Below are 23,779 nucleotides of genomic sequence, written 5' to 3'. Positions count from 1 at the left end.
TAGAAGTAATACTTCATTTCAGACACTGGCATCAAATCAGAATTGGTCACTCAGCAAGAAGTTTGGCATCTAGATGATCAACCAGGTAACCACCACCTAAGATTTTTTAGAAGTGATGGGAACATATATGGTGTCAAAAGGAGGCACTGTCACCAAAAAAGAAAAAAAAAACCTGAATGCATACTAAACCCCTTTCCTGTGCATTACAGGGAATGTTGTATTCTTTGCCCTCTATTAATGAGAGGGAATAATTTTATCCAAGCCAATGACCTCAAATATTGCACTTCTGGTGACTGACTGCACTAGTAGTTAGAAGACCAGAAAAATCCAGACCAGCTCACAGTAAATATAAATGAAAATACTAAGTCAGTATTTTTGAAAGCTAATTTATAATATGCCACAGACTTTGCAGCAGAAGCATCACCTATTGCAATACAGCAGCTGCTCCAAATGGAAAATCATTTAGATCACATAAGTCAATAGAGAATCCAAACAGAGACTTTTTTTAAACTCAGGTAGCATAGACAGGCATCCTTTGAAGATCTTGAAATCATCTCAAACATTAAGTCTGAAACTTACACATTTATAAAGTGATTTGTGCTAAGTTGAAAGCTTCTGTGCTAAATGACATGGAAGAGGCAAAAGCAGAAATAGAAGTCTGAGTGTAGCCTCCCCTGCTTCCTTATTTCTATAAGGGTCCCATTGTTTAAGGGTAAACAGTACACTAGTGAATTGCAGTAACTTTGTATTAAATGATCCTGTTAATTTAGTAGACAGAACTCATATTGTGTCTGACACTGATTGGCTTGTCTTGCAGAGGACTGTTAGATGTCCTCATCCATATTACTGGAACTCCAAGATTCTATAACCTTTCCTATAACATAATTCCATGATTTGTTTTCTTGGGAGGGTTGAACTATACATTTTCTTCCAAGTCTTGTATCACAGCCTTGGGAGAAGAATATCCTATCCTGCTAAGAAACTGTTAGTATTTCAGTCATAAATAAAATCAACCAGAAGGTATAGAAGAAACCATCAGTATTGTTACAAATCGTTAAATCCATCATTTGGGTGAATCTTAGATTCCTCTCCCCAGCCCCCGTTGTCACTTTGAAAATCAGTGTCCTGGTTACTGAACTGTATCCAGTAAACAGTCTTCTAGGAGAAGACACATAGGTCACACTTTGTTCAGTAGGTCTTTGACAGCAATGAGGAAAACAATTACTGGAGATACTTTAAAACCAAATCTTTTCACTTATTTTAAATGCATGAATGTCAAGTTAAGTCTCTGATCCACAAAACCAAGTTTTCATAACATCAGCTCCCTTTTATCCCAACTACAGGGTTTGTTTCTACAACAGATGGAAACATAAGTACTTTTAAAGTTAATTTTAAACTTTATATCTTTCTGTGGGTATTTTTACTATTGTTATCTGATGTAATATGATAACCATCAACAGCTTACTCAAAATGTTCTACACTGAGCTTGACTGTAGAAGAGATGAGCACAGAATCTAAGTAGCTGGGCCACTGAACTCTCCTAATACCTAACAGTACCTAGTGTACTGTTGATTTTCATTTAAAACACAGTTGAAAAGGAGTACTTCAACTTTAGAGGCAGGCACAGAAGTTCTCCCTACTGCTACCACGTATTAAAAAATGAACCGGAAAAGGAGGTAATGGAAAATGTGAGGTGACATAGGAAAGGAATATTTGATTGTGACAAATGATACAGCCTCTTCAAATACAAAATGAACCTTTGTATAAAACACATGAATTTCCAGGTATAAATGTCTATTAAGTGAAAAACGTACGACATGAAATTGGCCAGTCAAAAACAACTTTGTACATTCTAGTCTTCAATACTTTTAGTATGTTAATGTAAGAGCAAGCATAAAACAGAGCCATTCTTTTTGCATGCTACACTAATGAGAATGCAAGCAAGCAGTGTCATTTGTGACAGGTTAGTAGTGGGTATTAGCACACACATGATTATGAATTAGCAACATCTTTGGCCAATCATATGCCTTTTCCTTACCATCGAACTTTCCAATACAGTTCATACTGAATGCTGGTCAAACATCTAGATTGTTTAATAAAATTTGATTAGAATATTCTTTCCTAGGGCTCATTACTTTAAAACCATAAATAGGATTTGAAGCATTACTAAAGTCCAGTACATGGACAAAGGAATTCAACTGCATCCTGAGAATAATATCAGAACTTGGAATCCTGCAGTATGACGTTTATTCCCTTGCTCTATTTAAGGTTAAATTAAAAAAGTTACTTCACACTGTAAATTAGGTGAGGCAGTTTATAGTATCAGTGTTTAAAAATAAATGCTTATATGTGCATGTGTAAATGTTAGAGCAGATAGTCTTATGTAATATGCTGTGGTGTTAAGTCTGAGCAAATATTAATCAAAAAAATTGATCCGGAAAAAGTGGATGATCCTGTACTGAGTGTACTGCAGTAGGTAAACCTAAGTATCAGTTCAACTTCCAACTTTGTCTTTTTTTTTTGTCTCCAAAACATACTAGATTTTCTGGGTTTCTTTATCAGATTTGCTAGAGAATCCATCAGTGTGAACTTTACTGAATTTGCTGCATGACAGCTTTCATACTATTGTTTACCTTACACATCTTACACAGCCAATTTACTAAGGTTCTTTCCCTTGAAAGGAATAATACCAAATCTTTTCAGTTTTAACACTACAAGTTGACAATCGGACCTTGATTTCAATATTTTAAATGCATCCAAACTACAGGACAGTCCAGTGTACCTCTGTTGTGCCTTTCACTGAATCGAAAAGGAGCTATCCTTGCAGTTTACCATTTAAGTTGTAACTCACAATCCAGATATAGTTGCAGTTGTGCCAATCGATGTCCTATCGCAGACTGTTCATTCATATAACTTAACTTCTCTCTTCTCTGCCCCTCAGTGAAGCAGCTCTCTGCATAGCAAATGGATATTATTTAAAGGGCAAATATTTCTCCTGTTAAATTGGGGGTAAGACAAAGTCTGCTCAAGTGTGTGCTATCATTAAAGCTTTTGCATCAGAACCAGAAAAATTCCAAAATGAAAACAAAGGCAGTCAACCTATGAAACAGGACTTAGAAAATAAGGTTAAGCCTCTTGAAGATGGACTCATCAGCAAGGTTTCCAATCTCATTTCATGTGCCAGTGCTGTAAAGATCCAAACCCCAGCCTTATTTCTGAATTCAGTTTTGAAATAAATTGCCCTTTTATTTTAAGGATATTGACAAAAGAACAAGAGTATGATCAGGCAAGAGTTTGTTGTTTTAAAAAGCAGAGCTACCTTTTCAGTTGTTTAAAAGCTCTTTTATTGCTAGTTTCTTGTATTTAAAAACTGTACTTCCAAGTTGACTCGTCAAGCCAATACTAATTTCAGTATTTTTCCTGTAAACTAATAGTCACATCTGGAGATAATTCAGGAATGCAGCCTCAACATTTTCAGCCTGTCATGCGGTTGTTACCTTAAAAAGGTATCATCTCTAAACCACTATATAGGAATAGTAAGGTTATTAATATGTATTGTTTGGCAGTTGCAGTTGAACAGACTAGTACTATTAGTGAGGCTTGGGTTGACAGAATGCAAATGCAAACATGCCAGAACACAGAGATGCCGCTGGGTGCTTTTCTGCAAAGGGATTTAGTCACAGGAGCGTGTATTTTGCACAAATAAATCCTAAGTAGTTAAAAATAACTGAAATCCTAAATTGAAAGCTACATTAAAAAAACCACACGCAAAACACTGAATTGAAGAAAAAACATGAGCTGCAACATTTGCCTGCACTGATGAGAACACGCCTATTTTAAACAGGTCACTGCTTCATACTTGACTCCTGGAGTGGTAGTTTTGGTGACTTTGCATCAACACTTTTTAAGTGTTATTCACTTCATTTAAGGGATATGGCTATTTTTATAACTTGTTTTAAGGATTAACTTAAAAAACAATGTTCACAGGCCTATTAAAATTAAGCATAGGTCTTAATATCTCTTACAAACAGAATGATACGTGGTAATGAGATAAAATGAAGAGTTGACAGAGAGCACATATTCCAAAGCGCATATACAAAAATAAAGCTACAAATAAAATATTGCTGTGCAGGAGCATTTTAGCTATATTGCATGTTTCTGGTCAGTACAAACCTTATTCGCAGTAACCATCCCCACCTGTGAAGGCATCATGGGGTACAGCTGTTAGGCATCAGAATATACTTTGCATTCCAAAACATTAGTCTTATTCTAGAGACACTGCAGCATCATTAGAAAGTTTTAACCATTACTGAATATAAGCAGATTTAAAAGCATTAGTCTTTTACATTCATCGCCTTTTCCTTCAAAAGTGCCTAGAAAAAGCAGAGACTCAGCAGAACATTTCAAGATCTGCTAGTTTTTACCCTCTCTGCAGCAGTTTCATTTTTTCTAAGATTTAAATGAACATTATCCCTATCAAACTAACAACTACAAGCTTCATGAAGTTCCTGTGAGAAGACAGAAAAATTGTCTATACTTCACATCTCAAAACAGAAAAAAGTTGTGTTCAAAATGTGAAGATGTATCTAGAAATTGACCTATTACATATAAATTAATATATTTGATTTTTCAACTTCTGTATGTCCAACTAAAGCACATCAGAAGGCTTAGTTTTCAAGGTAAAACATTCACTGCATTAGTATCTTCTCTATTACAATGGGTATCAAAAACACCAAAATACCTTGGCCACTTTGGGCATTTCATCTTCTGTATATGCTGAAATACACTGTCCTTGGGCTGCATCTCCCTCCTCCAATGATTTGCCTTTTTGGCAACAGATGCATAAGCGTAACAGACTGCCATAATGTAGAGGCCTGAGAAAGCCCTACAGTTTTGTTGTTGTAATAGCATTTTGCTTCCAAAGCAGGAAAAAATAAAGCAAACTAATACATACTCCCCTCTGCCCCCGAGGAAGACCTTCACTATGAAAGATGCTGCCCAAAATCCTGGTGCACCACAACAGGTTGTGGGTATTTTAATAGGGCATCAGCAATTAAGTATTTTAACTGTTATTTGTACTTTCTACATTTTCAAAAAAAAGGCTAATTTACAGCTCCAGACATTACTTTCTTCATTTCTGCTCCCCGAGGAGACACCGAGTATGATAAAATAATCCACTTACCTGTTACTATTTTGGAAGCTGTTTGCGTGGCATTCACAATACCGCCATCTCCAGCTGAATGAGAAGCAGGAGGATGAGGCGGAGGCGGAACGCTAGGTCTGTTCCTGGGTTTTGGTACTGGCCGTGGCCTTGGCAGCGTACCAGTGTGAGGAGGAGAGTGGGACTGTGAGGTTTCTTGAGCAGATGACTGTGGCTGTGACAATGGGGAACTAGTATTATGTTTTCCTAGAGGGGGTGTGTCAGGTGGTGTTGGAGTCTGCGGAGGAGTGTAACAGGGCTGCTCTGGTCCATGCTCACTGCTAGGTGCAGCAGGAGGAGATGCTTGACTGTTTGATTTGGGCTGCAGTGGAGGAGTAGCCTGTGTTGGGGGTTGTGGTGGTGGATGGCTGGGAGCTTGTATTGGGGAAAGACTGCTGGAGTATCTCCGAGGTGCAGAAACCTGGGAAGTGGAGGTCTGGACTGCTCCTTGGTTTGCAAGTTGACCAGGAGGAGAAGAACTTCTAGCAGGTGGTTTTGGAGAGACAGAAGGTGGCTGAGCAGCTGAGGCAGGACTTTGGCTTCCTGGCTGCCCCGGTGGTGGATTGGCTGGCTTGGGAGGTGCTGGTGCAGGCTTCTTAACAGCTGTTAAGATAAGAGATGACATTTCGTGGTTGCGTATTGTTAAAGCAAACTGCTGAAATATACAAATTAGTAGGACAAAAGAATATTAAAATATATTATCAAAATACAATGGTGCACTATCAAATAAAAATGATAGCCATGTGAAGCTATCAAAACGCATACACAGGTTTACTAATCAATAGCCTTTAAGTGATTTAATTAAATAGCACTGGTAACATTACTACCAGCATTCATGAAAGAGTCCAAAGATGCATTTAGCTAGGCTTTAGTGAAATGTAGGTGAATTAAACCATTGCCTGGAATAAAGGACAAGAGATACTGGTAAAGTTACTTTAGCAAACATTTTGTCAGTACATTAAGAACTGGAGCTTAGTAGTTTTAAAATTGAATTAAAAACACACCTCGCCTCATTGAATGGGGACTAGGACCTGCTGCATTCTGTGGCTGATTAACAGAAAGCTGATTAGTGCTACTTGTTGATTGATTCTGGACAGTGCCTGCATGTCCACCATTTCTTGGGGGTGGAGGAGTAGCTGAAGATGCAGTGTCCTTAGGTTTTGAGGTACTGAAAAAAAAATCCACTAAATTAGAAAGTGATTGTAAAATGCCTCACCCAGATGAGCTGCACCCATTAAGGTTTACATTATGAACCATGTTCTACTTCTGAACCCCAAGTCCTTTAGAAAAATTTCTGCACTGGCTGATATTTAACAACAGACTGAACACTCCTAGAACTCCTCAAAGAACTCCCACGTAGGCTTCAGGCAAATCTGTACAACGGATTATTAATTACAAAAATTAAATCAGGAATCCAAGTAGTTTTGCAGTATCACAATACCTGTTTGAATGAAATACTCATAACTAGTGTACAGTCTCCATGCTATAGCATCCTCAGTGCATTTGGAGATCCTTTAAATAGTCTCCCAATGTGAAAGTTCACATAAAATTAATTCTCCCATTTCCTCCCCTGAATATACCCATCATCCCAGTAACAGCCTTTTTAAAATATTCTATCGCAGCATCACATCAAATTCAATGGCAGTTATCTGGTGTATATATAGCTACTAAGTGAGGGCAATCTGTGAACCTGTCAGGAAAAAAAAAACAAACAAAACCACCCAAAACAACCCCCTCTCCCCCCCCAACCCATGAAAGACAACCAGCTTGCTACTATAGTATACAGATAAGGCAGATGCAGCCTTCACTGCTTAAAACCTTGGATCTGTTGGAAGCCCTCAGAAGGCTCCAAAGACCGCAAAAACAAAGTGTGGAGGCAGCAGTGGTTCTTTTTATTTCTTTGGCTGGCTGAAGTCTTCCCTCTACTCTACCTGAAATTTAGCTTTTACCTTGCTGCAGCCGATCAGGCAGTCCAAGGGGCTTTTGGTCTCTGAGGAAGCTATCGCAGTAGAACTTCTGAGATTCAGGTCAGGACAAGTCAGGTTCTTCCTGACCTTTGGCCGTGAAGGCGACAGGACTTGGGGAAATAAAGTACTCAAGTATGAGCCAGCTGAGGTGCTACTGGGCAGTACCCCCTCCTCTCACTTCCTATGCACTTGCAGTCTTCATTCATTTCTCTGTACTTAGAATCTCTTGCAGTATTTTACTCATCTCAAGAAAACTAGCACCTTTCAATCACTTTTACTGGTACACTACAATACTAATTTTTCCAGATGCTGTTATTAAATTTTAATTACTTCACGGCAGAGTTTGTGCAGATTTTAAATGCAGCTTTTAGACACTACATTCAAAGTTTTATTTTAGGCCCTTATACTGTAGAACACACCTGTGGAGGAAATATTAGTCTGCAGCAGGTATCTGCATGAGGAGTTGTAGCTCCAGAAAACCCCAGCTCCCTTAAATAATCATCTGTACTTATGAAATAAAAAGTTTTAATATACACTTTAAGCAAGTTTTAGGTAAGCTAGAAAAATTACACTACTCTTGCATTTGCTTGAACTGTTAGCATCTCTAATGTGGTAAGTGTTTTCAAAGTTAGAAATCTGGGGGCTTTTGTCATGAACACATTTGCAAAAACGTCTGCTGACAACAAAGTTACATGCAGAAGAGTCAATGCTTTGTAGAACTCCACGGTGATATTTTGCTGTACTAATCTGTGTGGGAGATTGATATTTGGAGAGCACTACAGACATTTACGTGTGGTCTGCCATCTCTCTCAGACCACATGACTATTGAAAGCAAAGTGCTGCTTTCACCTTATATGAGGGGAAGATGCAAATCTACAGCTACTAGTCTTGGAATCCATGTATAAATACTACCTGGGATATGACTGCACAGCATCTCAATATTAAGTAGCAAAAACCCCCTGAATACATACTTATGCTAAAGAAACCAATATTGAAGTGGGATAAACTGACTTCCAGCTTGCTAGCAAGCAAGTCTGGTCATCACTAACGCTACAGACAAAGACACAAATCCAGATAACATGTACAAAAACCAAACAAGCATCAACGGGTTTCTAGTTTTGCCATTGCTAGCTTTTGTTCTTTCAGCAGGAAACTGACAGTCATGTTGCGTGGACACCTCTGGAGTATAACTTGCAGCAGTCAATGTAGATAGCAGAAGGGCTTTTTTTTTTTTTCCCCCAGTATTTTTCGTGCTAGTTTTTTTCCCCCAAGTATTCTCTTATTTTAGAGGATCAAATTCCACAACAGATGTTCAAATTAAGGTTGTAAATACACATAGCTAGAGATATCTTCCATAGTGCTTTTTGCCCATATCTGAAAATACTTTACATGTGGCAATATATATTCTAATTAGAAGAGGTGCCTTACGAAGCAGATACATTTGACATATCAGTTTGTTGCTAAAGCAGCCTGCCAAGCCACTGCCAGCAGAAGCCATACCTCTTACCTGATATCCTCATTTCCTTGACTTTGTAACTGTTCTGCTGTGCCAGCAGAGAGAGCAAAGCCAGCACCCACTGGGCTTGTTTCAGCCACAGAAGCTTGTGAGTGCTGCTCCGCTCCAGACTGAGCCAGCACGCCAGCCTCCGTGGGTGGAAGGGGTGGCTGGAAAGCTGGGGATGTGTGCTTTCTATTTATAGTGCCACATCTCCGAGGATTCGCTTGGAAGTCCATAACCTTGACACCAAAGCTACAGAAAGAAGAAAGAGTAAACACACCACACAAGCCAACTCCAGATAACAAAAGCACCAGGACAATTGGATGTTACAATCCACAAAGACAAGTGCAACCCCTGTTGCTTAGCATGCAAAGCAGCAACAAGGAAAGCTTCAGCTTTCTGCATATAACACCATAAATGTTAAGACATGCAACGATACTTGGCCTATCCACATAGAGGGGTAAGCTAAACATAAGTGGGACAACTATTCAATTACATTTGAAGACAGACATTGATGACAATGAGGTCGAACGACTCAGTAATTTTAAATGTTAATACATATATTTCCTTAGGTACCAAAGTATCTCTTTGAATGTTTTGCCAAGTGAATCTTCTTTTTATTACACACAACCTCTAGCTCCCTGTACATACTTAAAGACAGACTATCAAATAAGGCCACTGGATGTACGCTTCTATGATTTGCATTGTTTAAAGCAGATAAAAGTACCCCTATTTAACTATGGATAAACAGACAGAAATTCTAATGAATTTCAGAATGTACACAGCACATTAATTATACAAGTGAATTTTATCCCTGTTGTATTAAAGACAGCAAACCTTGAATTGATTTTCTTCTCTTCCTTCTGTCAGTGCTGATAAATTCGCATGTCTAGCCATAGTTAACATTTAGGTAACAATTTAACATTTGCATAAATAAAAACAAAACAGCACATCACTTGAATATTCATGATATGAGTGATAATAAATGAGTGTTACACTACATGTTATATGGGAAAACAGCACTTTTTTTTAAAGCATTCTACTATCTGCTGTGGTATACTGTACCATCATCAAATCAGAAGTCTTATCATGAAGGCACCAGGTAACACCACCTCAGCTTATGGGCTTTGGAAAGAAGCCATGGAACATCAGAAGTTAGATACTCATAGATGTTACTACATACACACTTCTGTCTCTGGATTTCAGACCCCCAGATCTGTAACAGGAAGACGGTAACTGGAAGCAGCAATTATCTGCTTGGTTTTTAATCATGCATTGAGTATAACCAGAAGGAAATACCAGTACATTACCTTTGAACCTTCCTCAGGCTGCAACAACATGAGGGGAAATAAATCACTAGTGTTATCTATACTGTTCCCATAAAATTCTCCTCCTGAGACCAATACAAGTGTGTCCAATTATCACCTCCTTAGTAGTCCAGCTCTCAGGAGCGGGCTAATGTTTGAAAATTAATCTAAGAACAAAGCATACCTTTCCTTCTTCAGCAAGTCCCCTTCCATTACAGCCATACTAACAGGCCTCTTCCGTTCCAGTGTCCCAGATTCATATTCATTCCCAGTGTGCGACAAGTGATTTGAATTAACAGCAGGAATTGCAACAAACGCCCCAGACACATTGAAATCTTGATCTGGAAACAGGACAGAACACATCACAAGGCATGCATCTACAAAATGGTGCCTCAGTGCAAAAAACTGTTGAAGTTTTACCTGCATAGGGCTACCACAAATTCAAAATTCCTTACACTACAGCAAGAATTTACCTCCAGGGAAGAACCAGTCTGCATGCTGAATAATTGGCTCAATAATTGCTACCACATGGACTGAAGTTGCAGCTGCCATTTCAGCAAGGGATCTGTGGAATAAATTCATAAAACAGTTTATAAGAACTCCAGAGTAGGAATATAAGAAGTTTTCATCTTGCCTAAATGGCAAATTTTGCTAAGCATGATGTATCAAGACTCTTAAGTACCACATAAAAGGCAACTTCACACTTCAATAAATATTCTACATTTCTTCAAAGTTTATAGCATTAAAGAGAGTCCTAAAAAGATGCGCATCTAAAGATTATCTGGATGCACAGTTCGAGAAAACACGTTTAAATTTTTTTTTAGGCAAATACTCTGTGAATAGTCTGCATTATTAAGAACAATTTGATGAGAAACTCTGCACCTTCGTAAAAGTTGTGTTTTGAAACATTTCTAAAACAACTTACCCTTCATTCTTTGCCCATAACAAGTTGGGGCCCAGGACTATTGCAACATTGCTGGGTGTCATTTTGTTAACATCACTGTTTTGTGCAAGCTTTGCTAAAAATTTGATTAAATACCTACAAAAAGGAAAGAAATCATTGAACTATAGCAGCAGGAACTCTTCCCACACAGCAATATATGCTAGTACATCACTGATATCAGGACATAATTAGTTTTTATGGCAAATAATAGTTCTGCTGTTCATTTGAGAGGACATTACAAAGTCAGAGCATTTCTTGGTGAAAACAACTAAGTCAGACTTCAAGAACTCCTAAAGACAACTTCCCAAAAGACAGAAATAAGACTATCAGATTTTTTGCTTGGTAGCTGGCTACTATGCTTCTAACTCATGGAGCACAGGAGTTGAGTTTGGTAGAAAGGAAAACATCTCCCACCTTAAAGTGACCTCCAGAAGTATTACACTTTCAGAAAAAAAATATTTAGACAGAGAATGCCTATCAACAGCTATTTTCATATCATGTAATAAATTTCCACACTTGTAGGAGTCAGAGTTTTATTCTGTTTCATTCCCAAAAGGTAAAGCCAAAAGGAAAAATAAAATGCGTAAGATGCATCCAGGTGATATTTCTAAGCCTAGAAAATAAGAGCATAGCAGGTGAAAAGTCAAACTACTGCCAACACTGACATTTAAGTGGAAGAGTTCCAAGCATCACCATTTCATTACAGTCAGTAATGAATTAACCTGACTGAAAAAAAATATATATATATGTCACCACACCAAAGCATGCCAGCTACCTGATAAATAAAACAGAATGCCCTAGCGGAATGTGGCCAGAAGACTGGAGTGTAGAGTTTTGGTTGATCAGCTCTGAGACAGGTGATGCTCTAGCATTAATGCTGCTGTGCTGCAAGTCAGCAGCTGTTCATTCATACCTGAAATTAGCATGATAATGCTTAGGCAATCTGTTACAAATTTTCCACAGTTCTTGTAGCTTCTTATCCTGGTCCTGAATACTGCAAGGAAGCAACATTCCCATTACACCATACTTTCAGATCAGAAATGGTTGTTTCTTTCTAATGAACAAAGATTGAATTAATGCAAAACAGTGTACTTATTAGGCCTAAATGGGAAAGTTATTTAATAACCTGCTCTTCAAATTCCCAAATTAACTCTCTGTAACAAACAAACAAAAAAAAAAAGGCAAAAAAAAAAAAAAAACCAGCTGCTTACAGCATCAATACCATGCAACCAATAGCCTGAAGTAGCCCTTGTGTTCAAGTGTAAAATAGCAAGGTGTTTCACCAACATGTTTTAATACAATTACTGTTAAGTTACAACACAATTTAAAATAATACGGTACACAAAATATTCACTAGTTAGATCAGAAAAGTTAACTGTGTGAGCTTGGACTTTTCTTTTAAATTCATATATGATAAGGAAATTTGATAAAAATGTGTGCAATATTTTCTGTACATCCATTTTTAGTACGCTTACTTTGCAGCTTGCGTCCATTCTTCATATAGACTGTACGTCATTAAAGGTTCTGGCAACTCTCGCAAATAGGATTTTAAGGCACCTGCAATGTAGACCAGAAAAAGACAAACTTCTTAGCCAACACTTTCAAGCTTCACTTAAAACTTTGGCTTTAGATTTGCTATTTTATCTGTGTAACAGGACTTAAATCCCAATGAAACAGTAGGAAGACCTGACATTTCTGCAGTATATCTGCTCAGCACTTAACACAAGAAGTCATCTGGTAATTACTGTAATTTGAAACTCATACTATAAAACTTTGAGTCATCCCTTTGCAGGACAGCCACATTATTAAAGCTACATATGGCTCTAATCTCCTTTGATTGTATTAACACTCCTGTCATAAGAAATACGATATTGGAATTACTATGATCACCTGAATTTTAAACATTGCTCCAACCTACAGAGATAAATACATCAAGTGTGATTAGTATGTATGCTCTACGCTTGATCTGTGTTAAGTTATGCAGTGGAGCGAGCTTCAATTTACTTTCATAGTTTACCTGCACAGAGAGCAACACCTTATACTGCAGCAGGTCAACATGTTAAATGAACAGAATAAACTTCCATTATAACAATTTATACCAGGTTTTGATTCAGAACATTCACAATACCTGCAACAGCATGGGGATCTGAATAAAATTCATCAAGCTGGGAAGCTGAACAGTCCAAGGCAGCTTTCAGTTTTTTTAATTTGGAGGCTCCAGCAGCAATTCTGAATAAGCCCTGCATAATAAGCATCAGATGTATTTGGCTGATACCAACGTGTTATTACAAGCATGATATAGTAAAAGTTCTATCAGTCTCTTTTCAGAGCAGTTTCAATTTCAGTATCATCATCATACGTGGTTATGACCAAGTTAGCTCTTAATGTGTTACAGCTATCTGATAATTCTTTAGTCCCCTCTTGCCCCGGCCCTTTCTTGTTTTTTTCATTCTAGTTGAATTACATCTCAGAGATATTTCAAATAGCGTCCAAGGCTTTTCTGAGATTTATGATTTACACTAATAAAAAAAATCCTTAAGCATTTCGTTAAAGCATACAGAGGTAAATACAGACACCAGTCTGTTAGTTTCCCTGAGCTCCTTTTTCCTCTTCATTCACAGGGCATGAAATGGTATGGCCTACCTCCTCTCTCATTCCTGTTTCCAAAAGCATCATTACACAGGCTTCAATAGGGACTGCAATTTCACGACCACTGCGTTTGAGATGCTCTTCTAAAGGTGTTCCAAAAGCTGGTTTTTCAGTCCATTTGTCTAGTTGAAGAGTATCAAAAACTGAGCAATATATCTCACAGAATAACTTGAATTATGTTCCACATAAGAAAAGAAGAAAGCCTCCAGTAAAGCAAAGGAATTTTAAGAACGCAACAGAAGTTTTAGAGCCCCTGATTGGTAAAATCCCTCATATCATGAATAAAGAGAAAAATGAGCCTGCAGGTATTCAAGTAAAAAATACTTCTGCATCTTTCTGGATAACACATCACATATACATCCTTTGTTTACTGCAAGGTGCATGTCCCACTAGGGAAAATAATGCAGCCACGTGGTTGTAAATTACACTAATTCTGATTTGTCAAGACTCAAGAAGGTCTGCAATAACCTTTGAGAAAATTTTGCCCAGATTGCATGACTTGGGCCATTCTGAAAGTTTCAACTGTATTCAGCACAGATATATACTGAACTATTAAGTTAACACAAAGTTTACTGCTGATTTAAAGAATCCCAATGTCTTACATTAGAATTGCTGCATTAACAGCCCATCACTGTAACGATTTCACAAATTTTCCAATTCGCTTAAATTTCTCTCAATTATTGTTTAGCTTGGAAAGTCAAAATTGGCATAAATGTTTCTCCAAATGGTATATTCCCTGTTTCCTACGAGTCATTTTTCCCCCCACATTTTTCTGCTATTTTAATTGAAAAATGCAGATGTAAAAAGGTTATTAATTGTTTGTTCAGATCCATTATTTCTTCCGTGGGGAAAAAAGGTTAAGACAGTCAAAGACTTTGTAAGGCTCCTCTGAAGATGTGATGTTTCTGCAAAGGATTTAGTTTATTCTTTGTGTTTACAGAAACACATCAACTATGTCCCTCATATAGCTCTAACACCTCTCATTCATTAACACATCATGAGGAGCATGTGCCACTTTCTCCAGTTTTGCAAGTTACAGCAAACATTAGGAACAGAGAGCACAGTAATTTGTTCAAAGACACAGTAATTTATATTAGAGCTAGAAACATAACTGATGTCCTACTTTTAGATCTTAGACTCTGGGCCACACTGCCTCCTCGCATGCTTTTTAGAAATGGTAACTTCTTCTGAAGCACTCACCATATGGAAAGTTTTGTGCAAAGTGGCTAAGAAATAAAGAAAACCTAAAGCAGTCAGCTGTGTATCCTGTGAACAGAGAACCTACCAGACAGTCGTAAAGCAGCTCTGATGCTGGGTAAGCATTACTTGTTTGCATTAGCTTGCCTCTCCTCAGATCGATAGAGTACAGATACTCAGTACTATCTTTCATCAGTACTCTCATATTTCTGAATATCTCTAGTTTAGTGGTTCAGTTTTTACAACTTGCATGTGGTCCACAACTCAAGATACTTTAGTCTTGTTCAGCTCAGAATACACTTTCTCAGACTTTGTTCAATCTTCTTGTTCAAAGCAAATAGATTAAGAGACAGTACAGTCAGTATTTAGGTAGCATACTCAACAGCACACGGTGCATCTTCAAACCAAACAGCTGATACACCTGAACTTGTGTTGACAACAAAGTAGCATAGAGAAGAGATGAAGCTGTCTTGTTTACTTTGCTTAACTGGTATCTAGCACAGCAATCTGAACACTCAATTAGCCAGCTGCAGTGCAATGTGCACATGCGGAAGAGGGATGGTATAGAGGCAGGAAAGAAGTCGGTTCCACAGAATCTGGGGAGTTTTTCTGATAATCCCCTAGCAATCACTTAAGAAACAAGGACCTTACAATTCCTAATTCACAAAGGAATTTTCATTGGCCAAAAGTGCCAGGAATGAATTAGCAAAAGGTCACATGATATCAAGGAAAGAAAGAATACATGAGTGCAACAGAAAAAAATCCTTCCTTTACACCCTCTTGGGTATCACACAGATCCTTAATATTTTATTAGTGTGTTAAAATATGACTGGAGAACTCCAGAAAATGCAGCGAAGATGGAATTATGCTTGTGAATGTAGAATTGTTAAGTAGATCAAAATGGCCTTAAGAAATAAGTCTGCATGCAAAAGAATTGAGATAAAGGAGGAGAATATTGTGCATAGGTGGCACAGGCAAGGAGAAGCATCAGCCAGAGCACAGGTTACTTTACCTTGATGGGCTTGAATTTCGGGGAGGACCTTTTCTAAGACTGCTAATGCTTTTCTATGGTAATCTGCTTGTGCTTCTAATAACTGAGAACAGAAGCCACATTTTAAAAAACAAAAACAGCATCAGCTTCTGATGAGCATATCATACAATACTAGAAGGTTTAGTACATGAAATGTAATCTTTGCGAATCGAGTGTCTACGCACATAAGTGCTGTAATCAAAGTGATATCAAAAAAGAATACTCACCATAACAAAGAATTTAGCATATTCCCCTTCTTTGGACACAAAGTTATACATGTCTGCTGCTAGTTGATCCTTTGAAGAAAGAAAAAAAGGGGGGGGCATGCAAAACAGTAAGTCAAATTTACAACTTACATGCAAAGAAAGAAGCAAGTACATTTATTTTGCTTGCAGTAAATTTGAACTATTGACTCAGGCAGCACAGAAAGCCAGTAATCCACCCACTCTATACACACTCAGTGGAAGACTCCAAATAGGCTTATGGGATGAACAAGTAGCACCTGCAGCTTTTCATTCATGGTAGGGTTGAAAGCAGAAAAGGCTGTCTAAGAACACCTAATCTATTTAGGTATCTCTAACACAAAAATCTATTTTCTACTACTTGCAGGAAGGTACATGCACTGTGAAGTTACAGTCAAGGTAAATCATCTAGGCAATAAAGTGCAGTTCATTTTTGAATAGTTAGCAGCATCCTTTTAAACAGTGTCATTCATTTTCTTTCCGGCATTTTGAATGAATTTTGCTCAGCTTTGTTTTATATCTCAAAGAAGTTGCCCAATAAAGTTAACAACTGGATTGTATTGCAACGTATTATTCATAGCCAATCCTTGTATGTAGAGACAAATACTACTAAAAGGTTTTTGGGGCTCAGCACGACTGCAGCAAAATGTAGTATTTGACAATTGAGAAGTGAAATTGCAAATGAACTGCTCCAAGCTATAATACTCAATGTTCCTTGTATGTCAGCAGCTTGAAATTCATCCAGGTAGCTCTCACTTTACGGTTACTCAGTGGTCTGAAGTACCTGGACACCCTGATCATCTGAGCCAAGGCTAAGACACAGTTCTTTCTCTTAATTATTTCAGACTAAAACAGCAAATAACATGTAACATGCCCATCTTCAAAAACAAAGTTTCTCATTAAGTTAAAGCAATTTGGACAAAGTTCAGCTAGCACTAACTATATCTTTAAGACATACATTTTGTTAACAGCCACTTAGTTTGCAAGTACAGTAATCAGATAGCCAGTTCCACATGCAAGGTTTACAGAAGCAGCCATATTATGATTGCTACAGTTGCTAGTGAGAGGTACGCAAAGGAGAGGACTCATTTCCTACCTTGCACTGTTCTACTTTATTTCCAGCTTCATCCATCTCTTCCTTAAGAGATTCTATTTTTGAAGGATGCACTTGAAAATTTGTTCCTGAAGTCTTGTGGGCTTGGTTATACCTGTGGAAGAAAGGCTTCAATCATTCAGTGAAACCTGTTATTACAAAAGAAACTGCATTTATGGGTGCCTTCTAAAATTGGTTTCTTTTGATAAGAAACAAACCCAACAGTTTCAGAGGTATGAACTTCATAGGGTGTTCAAACTGCCATTTATGATATAGCTGGCATAATTCACAAATAACCAAACAACTATAAAAATCCACAAGAAATCCTGCAGCCTCTACAACCTGCAACACAGGCATTAAGATATTTTAGGACTGCCAGCCCCAGCAAGTACTACATAATTTGCCATGACTGTTTAAGTCCAGTTTTGTATCCCCAATATGTCAAAGCAGAAAATAATTTCAATCTTCATTTATTTAAAAGTTTAATAGCATCCTGATTCCATGAACCTAAGGGAAACATAAAGAAGGCTATGCTAAGCAGTTGCAAAGAAGTTGAGTAGCCTTGTAAACAAAGCCCAGAGGACTGCTTCCCAACTCTGTGCAGCATAATGCTTTCCCAGATGCCAATTTTTACTTAAGCTGACAATGTATGTGAACTAACAGAGATGACTCTTCAGCATTTTTTCCAAATATATATAGGCATGAAAGAGCTCCAAGATCTTGATTCTACTTGGATCCAGAAGTCATGAGTTCTTTTCTGAATAACTCAAATGCAAGTTTGACTTTTGTTGTAAGTATTAACAGATGTACAGCAGCATTTCAGAAGCAAATACCAGTATCAGATGAGACACCATGAGATGCCAACAAGAAGTTAACATGATTAGAGAGCAACCTAGTATTAAAATTACTTCTTACCTTGCTCTTGCCGAATCCCAGTCCAACACCAACTTTGCAAGCTGTTTCCTCTGCTTCTGAATGTTAGGGATGTCCGACTAAAACCAGAAATCAAAGCTTATATTTATTTCTAAACTGGATACTGTGATTACTAAATTTTGTAGATTTCAGACTCACTTTTCAGCATTCATGCATGACTACTTAAAACTGTTTTATTAACCATTGAGATAAATCATTTCGCTCAGTTTATACATAAATCCAAATTTATTTGTTCAGTCGGGGGAAGTGACTTGCCTCTGTTAGTTGATTCAGTGGATCTAAAATTTCTTTTTCGATTTGTACTTCATGCTGAGAGAGTTCCATTGCCAGCTTATTCTCTGCTTCACCACATGTATCCAGCATTTTCCTTTAAGAATTATAGGAAGTTGTTGTAACATGAGTTACTATCAAGTAAGGAAGAAAGATTCAAAAATAATTGTGGCCTGTGCCCTCTGCTACCCCTTTGGAACTGTGTTGTATAAAGCAAGCCATTATTTGATGGCGTAAAACCAAGATGCCTTTATGCTGTCATTGACAAATTTAGTACAGCTGAGGAGCACTATTAAACCTTTGTCTTAACATGATCCTATGATAACAATCTAAATACCTTTGGTGGCTTTAAATCTTCTTCTTATACTGGCCCCAAGAATGGGAAGTTAGAATTCATTTCAAAGCCCATTCTTCCATCTTACCAGATGTAGGCAAATTGATCAACGTAGTATTTAATTTTCTCTTAAGTCCCTTTAACTTGAAAAGTCTCTTAACACCACAAAGCTAAGCAATCACATATGCAGTCTCAGGTTCCAAATTCTTGATCTGGCCTTTGTTTTAAGTTTGTTCTAAAGATAAACCTTATTTATTTTAGGATTTTTATCCATATTTAAAATTCCTGCAACAGCTCAAATGTGCACACAAAGGTTTTTTAGGACATTCTACACTGCCTCCATTAGCATCTCCATCAGCAGCAAGGGAAGACATTTGCTCTACGGATTTAGCACATCCATGTCAGTTTCTTTCAAACACTTTCATGCAAGTCACAAACCTGCACTTTGCCAGGACAGAAATTGGCATCATCCTAAGCCAGAAGCCATTAACACAAACCTGCAGAATGCAGTATTTATACTATATTTTAAATTTTAAATTGAGATGACAAGCATCTTGCTAATCTACAAGGAGAGAAGACGTTTCCAAAGGCTTTTATGATAGATAATTTAGGTTCTTCATGAACAGTGGAGAGAGTCAGAATCCTCTGGAACACAATTCAGAGCAAGTTTAAAACTTGTCCAGAATCACTCAAGAAGAAATGTTTGCTCGCTTTTTCTCCCTAAGGATTAGAGAAGGAGCCTAGAAGTATCGGTTTCATTAGGGGGAAAACTGCCTTTTTGTAGCCAAAGTCTCGATAGCTCTGCAGACAATAAAACAGCAGACTGCGACTTATAAAAAAAGCCAGACACTCACCCCAACAGAGTTTCATCACTTAGCTGGACAGATCCTTCTTGCATATTTTGAGCAAGGGCTGTTAGAGGAAGCTTCTTCTATGGAAGAGAAGGAACAGTGCTTATTTTACTTAGTGCTACTCATCCTCTCCAGCTTTCCAAATACATCCCCTCTAAAATTTTCTCTTCTTCACATAGGTTTTATTATATAGATATCCAATTCATTCTTTAAGAAAATGCCAAGTCACAAGAAGTTTCAAGCCTACTTAAGTGCACCTCTTTGAATAGTAGCTCTCAAGCCTCTTGTTCTCAGATACTTTAAAAAAGCACTTTCTGCTCACTTAGTCTTAGTTGGCATGACCAGCTCAAAATGTAAACTGCTTTTAGTCAAAGAGAGCTAAACAGCTTTCACTTGAAGTTTAAGTAGCTTGTCGTTCACCTCCCTGCAGAGGTTAATTCTCTGTCCCCATATTTTCAGAAGGACTACTTCTAACTAAAAGGAGAAAGCTTGAACATTAGTCATTTCTGATTTTAACAATTCTTAAAAGCCTTTCCTATGGTTTTCCTAAAGAAAGTTAAGGATCAGAAATCAATCACACATATAGAAACAGATGGCTTAATTTTAGCCATCAGTGCACATAGGTAATTCTAAACATAAGAAACCTGATCGAGTTCCAGAGTATCTTCTTTTCTTAGGTCTTACAAAAGCTGCAAGTACTCAGCACACTGCACAAATGAGCAAGTGTCTTGACAGCACTGAGGTACTCCAAGCTCAAGTTATTAGATCTGTATGGTGTATTACAGCTAGCATTTTACAAAATAATATTGACATATGAGATGATGCTACAGAGTTTTATTCTCTTGGATAACATGAGGCACAGCAGCTGATCAGCATGCAAAAACACAGACAGGATTCAGACTAGTCTCAAAAGACAAGCCAAAGAGCAGTAGTACTTACATGTCTCTTATCAGCATCTGTACCATGTTGGCCCTGAAAACATGCAATTAATCGCTTCTGTGAAATATGACAAACAGATCTCACTGTGTCAAGGCGTCTCTCAATCTAGTTTATGGGAGGGGGAAGAGGAGGAAAAGAAAAACGAAACAAAAAACAGAAGTTATTTCCTTGGCCTCAGCAGAAAATCTTCCTTCTACATCACATTTGGTCTTGTCTTGCATATTTTTCAAGTTTTACAGCTTACAAGGAGTTCAGAGACTTAGCAAAAATGCCTGGCAGCAAACACATTTGAAAAGAGACTTATAAATTGCTTTTGTTCTCAGAGGCACGGTTATTCAGTTGGAGCTTGCAATGCCCACAAGACTATAGAACAGAAAAGGGAGAAAATTCTCCCCCTGCTCTTTGTCACAGCAAGAGAGAATCAGTTTGATACTTGTCATCTGGAGTCTGTCATGAATGGAACATGCAGGTATCTAAGACACTAAATCCAGGGAGAAAATTCTGAAAAAACTCTAATATTCTTTCACTGTAATACCGTAAAGTAGAAGGCTGTGAGCAGTTCCTTATGCTGGTCCAAACCTACAAATCTCAATTCTGCTCTAAGGTTTTCTTCTCTGGCTATTAAATGCAAGAAGAAAGTTCCTACATGTTCCCATATCTTCAGGGAGAAACTAATGGGATTCAAAAGGGACGAGGAAAGAAAAAAAGAAATAGCTGATATCAATGCATGAACAGGAGTTCAGTTTACCACAGTGCATTTGAAACACGACTCACTATTGCAATGTGAATGTGACAGATATACACATTAATAAACTGCTCTTTTACAGGATTCTAGGTAAGGAACTATTTTATTTCAAGAAACACCAAAAGCAAACAACTGAGAGTCCAAATGCACAAGCACTGGGATAGAACTGCTTATGGCACTGAGCTCGCTATGCACAGCACCAAAGGAATGCAGTTTATCTGCATTTTGATGACTCACCATGATTAAAAGGAGGCCCTTTGGAATGGCTTATATTTAAAAAGCAAAAAATCCCCATGTAGTTTTCATCTGTAGAAATGATCTGAACAAGCTCAAATTTTCAGTACAGCTCTAAAATCGCTTCTGTTCATTTTCAGGAGGGCAATAATTCTCTCTAGGGTTCATATCTATGCATAGAGATCAGTTCTGACATATAGACATAATTTTAGTGCTAGCTAAATTATTATGCAGTGTTAGTTCCCCTAAGTGCACAGTAACTGGTTTTAAAATAGGAAGTATACAATCAGTTGGCTCTTCCACAAGCAGCAAATTGCAATGTTCTAATGAACGCAGAAATGCTGCAAATTCTCTTAGAATGTCATACATCCAGATAAGAATGATTTGTTTTTTCCTTCCAAAAGGTTTATTTGGTATTTATGGACACTGCTTGCTGTGATGGAATATGAATACCCCTTTCAGTATCCTCCTAAAGTGGCTACAGTTGGAGGGATGTAATTAAGTCCTAACAAAAGCAGCTAGTAAAAAACACAGCTAGTAAAAAAGCAGAGATGCAGACAGAGAAGTTGTGAGGAAAAAGGTTGCCAACTAAGAGAAGCAGAAGCAGACAAGGAACTTGGTGAGGAACAGCTCAGAATCACTTCTGCTCAACATGGGAACCCCGTCCTGGAACTCACGAGCAAATGCAGGACAGGGCTCCCTTATTTCTACATTCTCTATTTATCTACAGCTGAAACATGGCAATATCCAGTTAACTGAACCATCTCACAGATCCCAGTACACCAATGCAGCGTTGTCAGACATGCGCGATGGCTTCTGTCCCCTAGAAAGACCCTGGAGTGGATACGCCTGATGGCCTCTTTTTCCAGAAGGTCTGAATGCCAGGTACAACGGGCATGAGTTTGACAGGCGAAACACTACCCCAGAACCTCATGCTAACCTGCTCTTCCCCTCAATCAGCTTTTTAGCTCAAAGACGTCAGGAAAACAAGGAAGGACATTAATCTTCACTAATCTACCTTTAAACTGAAAATGTGACCTAGAGGCCAAATTATCTGTACCCACAGGATGTCTTCAGCGCACAAAATATTATACAACTAGTTTATTATACACTATAAGCACATTGCAGAAAGTGGGTTTATTATAGATGCCTTTCCAGTACTGCTGAAGCATATTCCCCCTCTTTAGACGGGAACACACTTAACAGAGATGCTTGAAATGGAATATTACGCTTCACAAAACAGAAAAAGCTACTGCAATACTATATCAAAGCTCAAGCTAAACATAGAAAGGAATGCTGTTGAAAACATGTTTATAAGTGAACAGTACCAAGCTTTTAAGCAGTTTAGTTAGATAAGAACCTCCCTCCCCTCCACAAGCCCCCAAGAACAAACAAACAAATGAGTAAATTCTTCCATTTGGGTGTAGCCAGGCTGCTCTGTGCCTGGGAAAGCCTTGCTTGCAAAATTTTTTTGGCAACAAACAGCAGAGCTTTTGGCTTTCACTTCTTGTTACTATTCTGCAGCTAAGCAAGAAAACATATGGGCCCTTAAAGGCTATCACAAGGTGTTTTAACATCCTTTATGCCACTTAACTGTAAACTTCTCTTTAGAAATTAGCAATCGTATTGCCAAACTTAGGATATTTATGTGTGAAATAAAGCAGCCCCCTGGAGAGAAGGCTAAACTGCTTCTCTTCTGCTCATTTAACCATTACTCAAGATCATTTCACATATTCTCACTAAATTCAAGTTTTAAGCCTGTTACCTTCCCTCCCTCTTCTACTTCAATATGATCAGCTGGAGAAATCTGAAATAGAAGTAGCTGCCTCCCTTTTTTCATATTTGGTCTCCATATTTCACAGCTAGGTCTCAAACTTGAGGATACTAAGATGCTTCGCAACCACTTTGAAATAACCATTAAATTTAAAGTTCCACGGACAAGCTAGTGTGTCTCACTCTCCTTGCCAACTTATATTCTGTCATCAAAATAACCAGAGGAAGAAACCAGTATAGAAGAATAAGTTTGTAATCAAATTTGTTTCATGTGATCAGTCAACCTAGTTAATCTAATAGTTGTAACTAATATTCCATTGTAAATGTAATCTTTGATTAGACGGTATGTTTACATAATTACTGTAAACTAAACAAGAAGCATTATGTGTATTCAGAGCAATTACAAACTTTTAGAAGAAATTATGACAGTATATCTGCAAGCAATTGGCACGTTCTCTGCTGCTTCTCTTAAGGCCGAAGTTGAGCTCTTCATAAAGTAAAACAGAATAATGAAATATGACAGAAACCAGCTGTGCCTGCTCAGAACTTCTTCCCAGCTCACAGTCTGCCAGAA

At 37.9% G+C, this 23,779-nt stretch overlaps 1 protein-coding gene across 8 annotated transcripts in view; it reads right to left on the bottom strand.

The window, feature by feature from the left end:
- The window catches only part of ARHGAP17 (Rho GTPase activating protein 17), a 49,228-nt gene that overhangs the window by 1,214 nt on the left and 24,235 nt on the right, over positions 1-23,779 (bottom strand). For 2 of the 8 annotated variants that reach the window (XM_064520019.1, XM_026103942.2), the window contains exons 3-19: positions 20,454-20,558; positions 19,518-19,594; positions 18,315-18,426; positions 18,042-18,118; positions 17,130-17,241; positions 16,019-16,087; positions 15,774-15,855; positions 13,559-13,686; positions 13,044-13,155; positions 12,391-12,472; positions 11,829-11,909; positions 10,898-11,011; positions 10,446-10,537; positions 10,157-10,313; positions 8,675-8,917; positions 6,205-6,368; positions 5,183-5,803 (exon numbers count right to left, since the gene is read on the bottom strand). In XM_064520019.1, coding sequence (XP_064376089.1) covers positions 5,183-5,803; positions 6,205-6,368; positions 8,675-8,917; positions 10,157-10,313; positions 10,446-10,537; positions 10,898-11,011; positions 11,829-11,909; positions 12,391-12,472; positions 13,044-13,155; positions 13,559-13,686; positions 15,774-15,855; positions 16,019-16,087; positions 17,130-17,241; positions 18,042-18,118; positions 18,315-18,426; positions 19,518-19,561 — 2,290 coding nt within the window. In that variant the 5' untranslated portion in view covers positions 19,562-19,594; positions 20,454-20,558. The other 6 variants (XM_064520017.1, XM_026103943.2, XM_026103944.2 and 3 more) reach the window with 6 other exon arrangements.

The sequence above is a fragment of the Dromaius novaehollandiae genome, chromosome 14, assembly GCF_036370855.1.
Source record: "Dromaius novaehollandiae isolate bDroNov1 chromosome 14, bDroNov1.hap1, whole genome shotgun sequence".
NCBI lineage: Eukaryota > Metazoa > Chordata > Aves > Casuariiformes > Dromaiidae > Dromaius > Dromaius novaehollandiae.
Note: the sequence above shows the minus strand (reverse complement) of the source record. Positions and strands in the feature narration are given on the sequence as shown.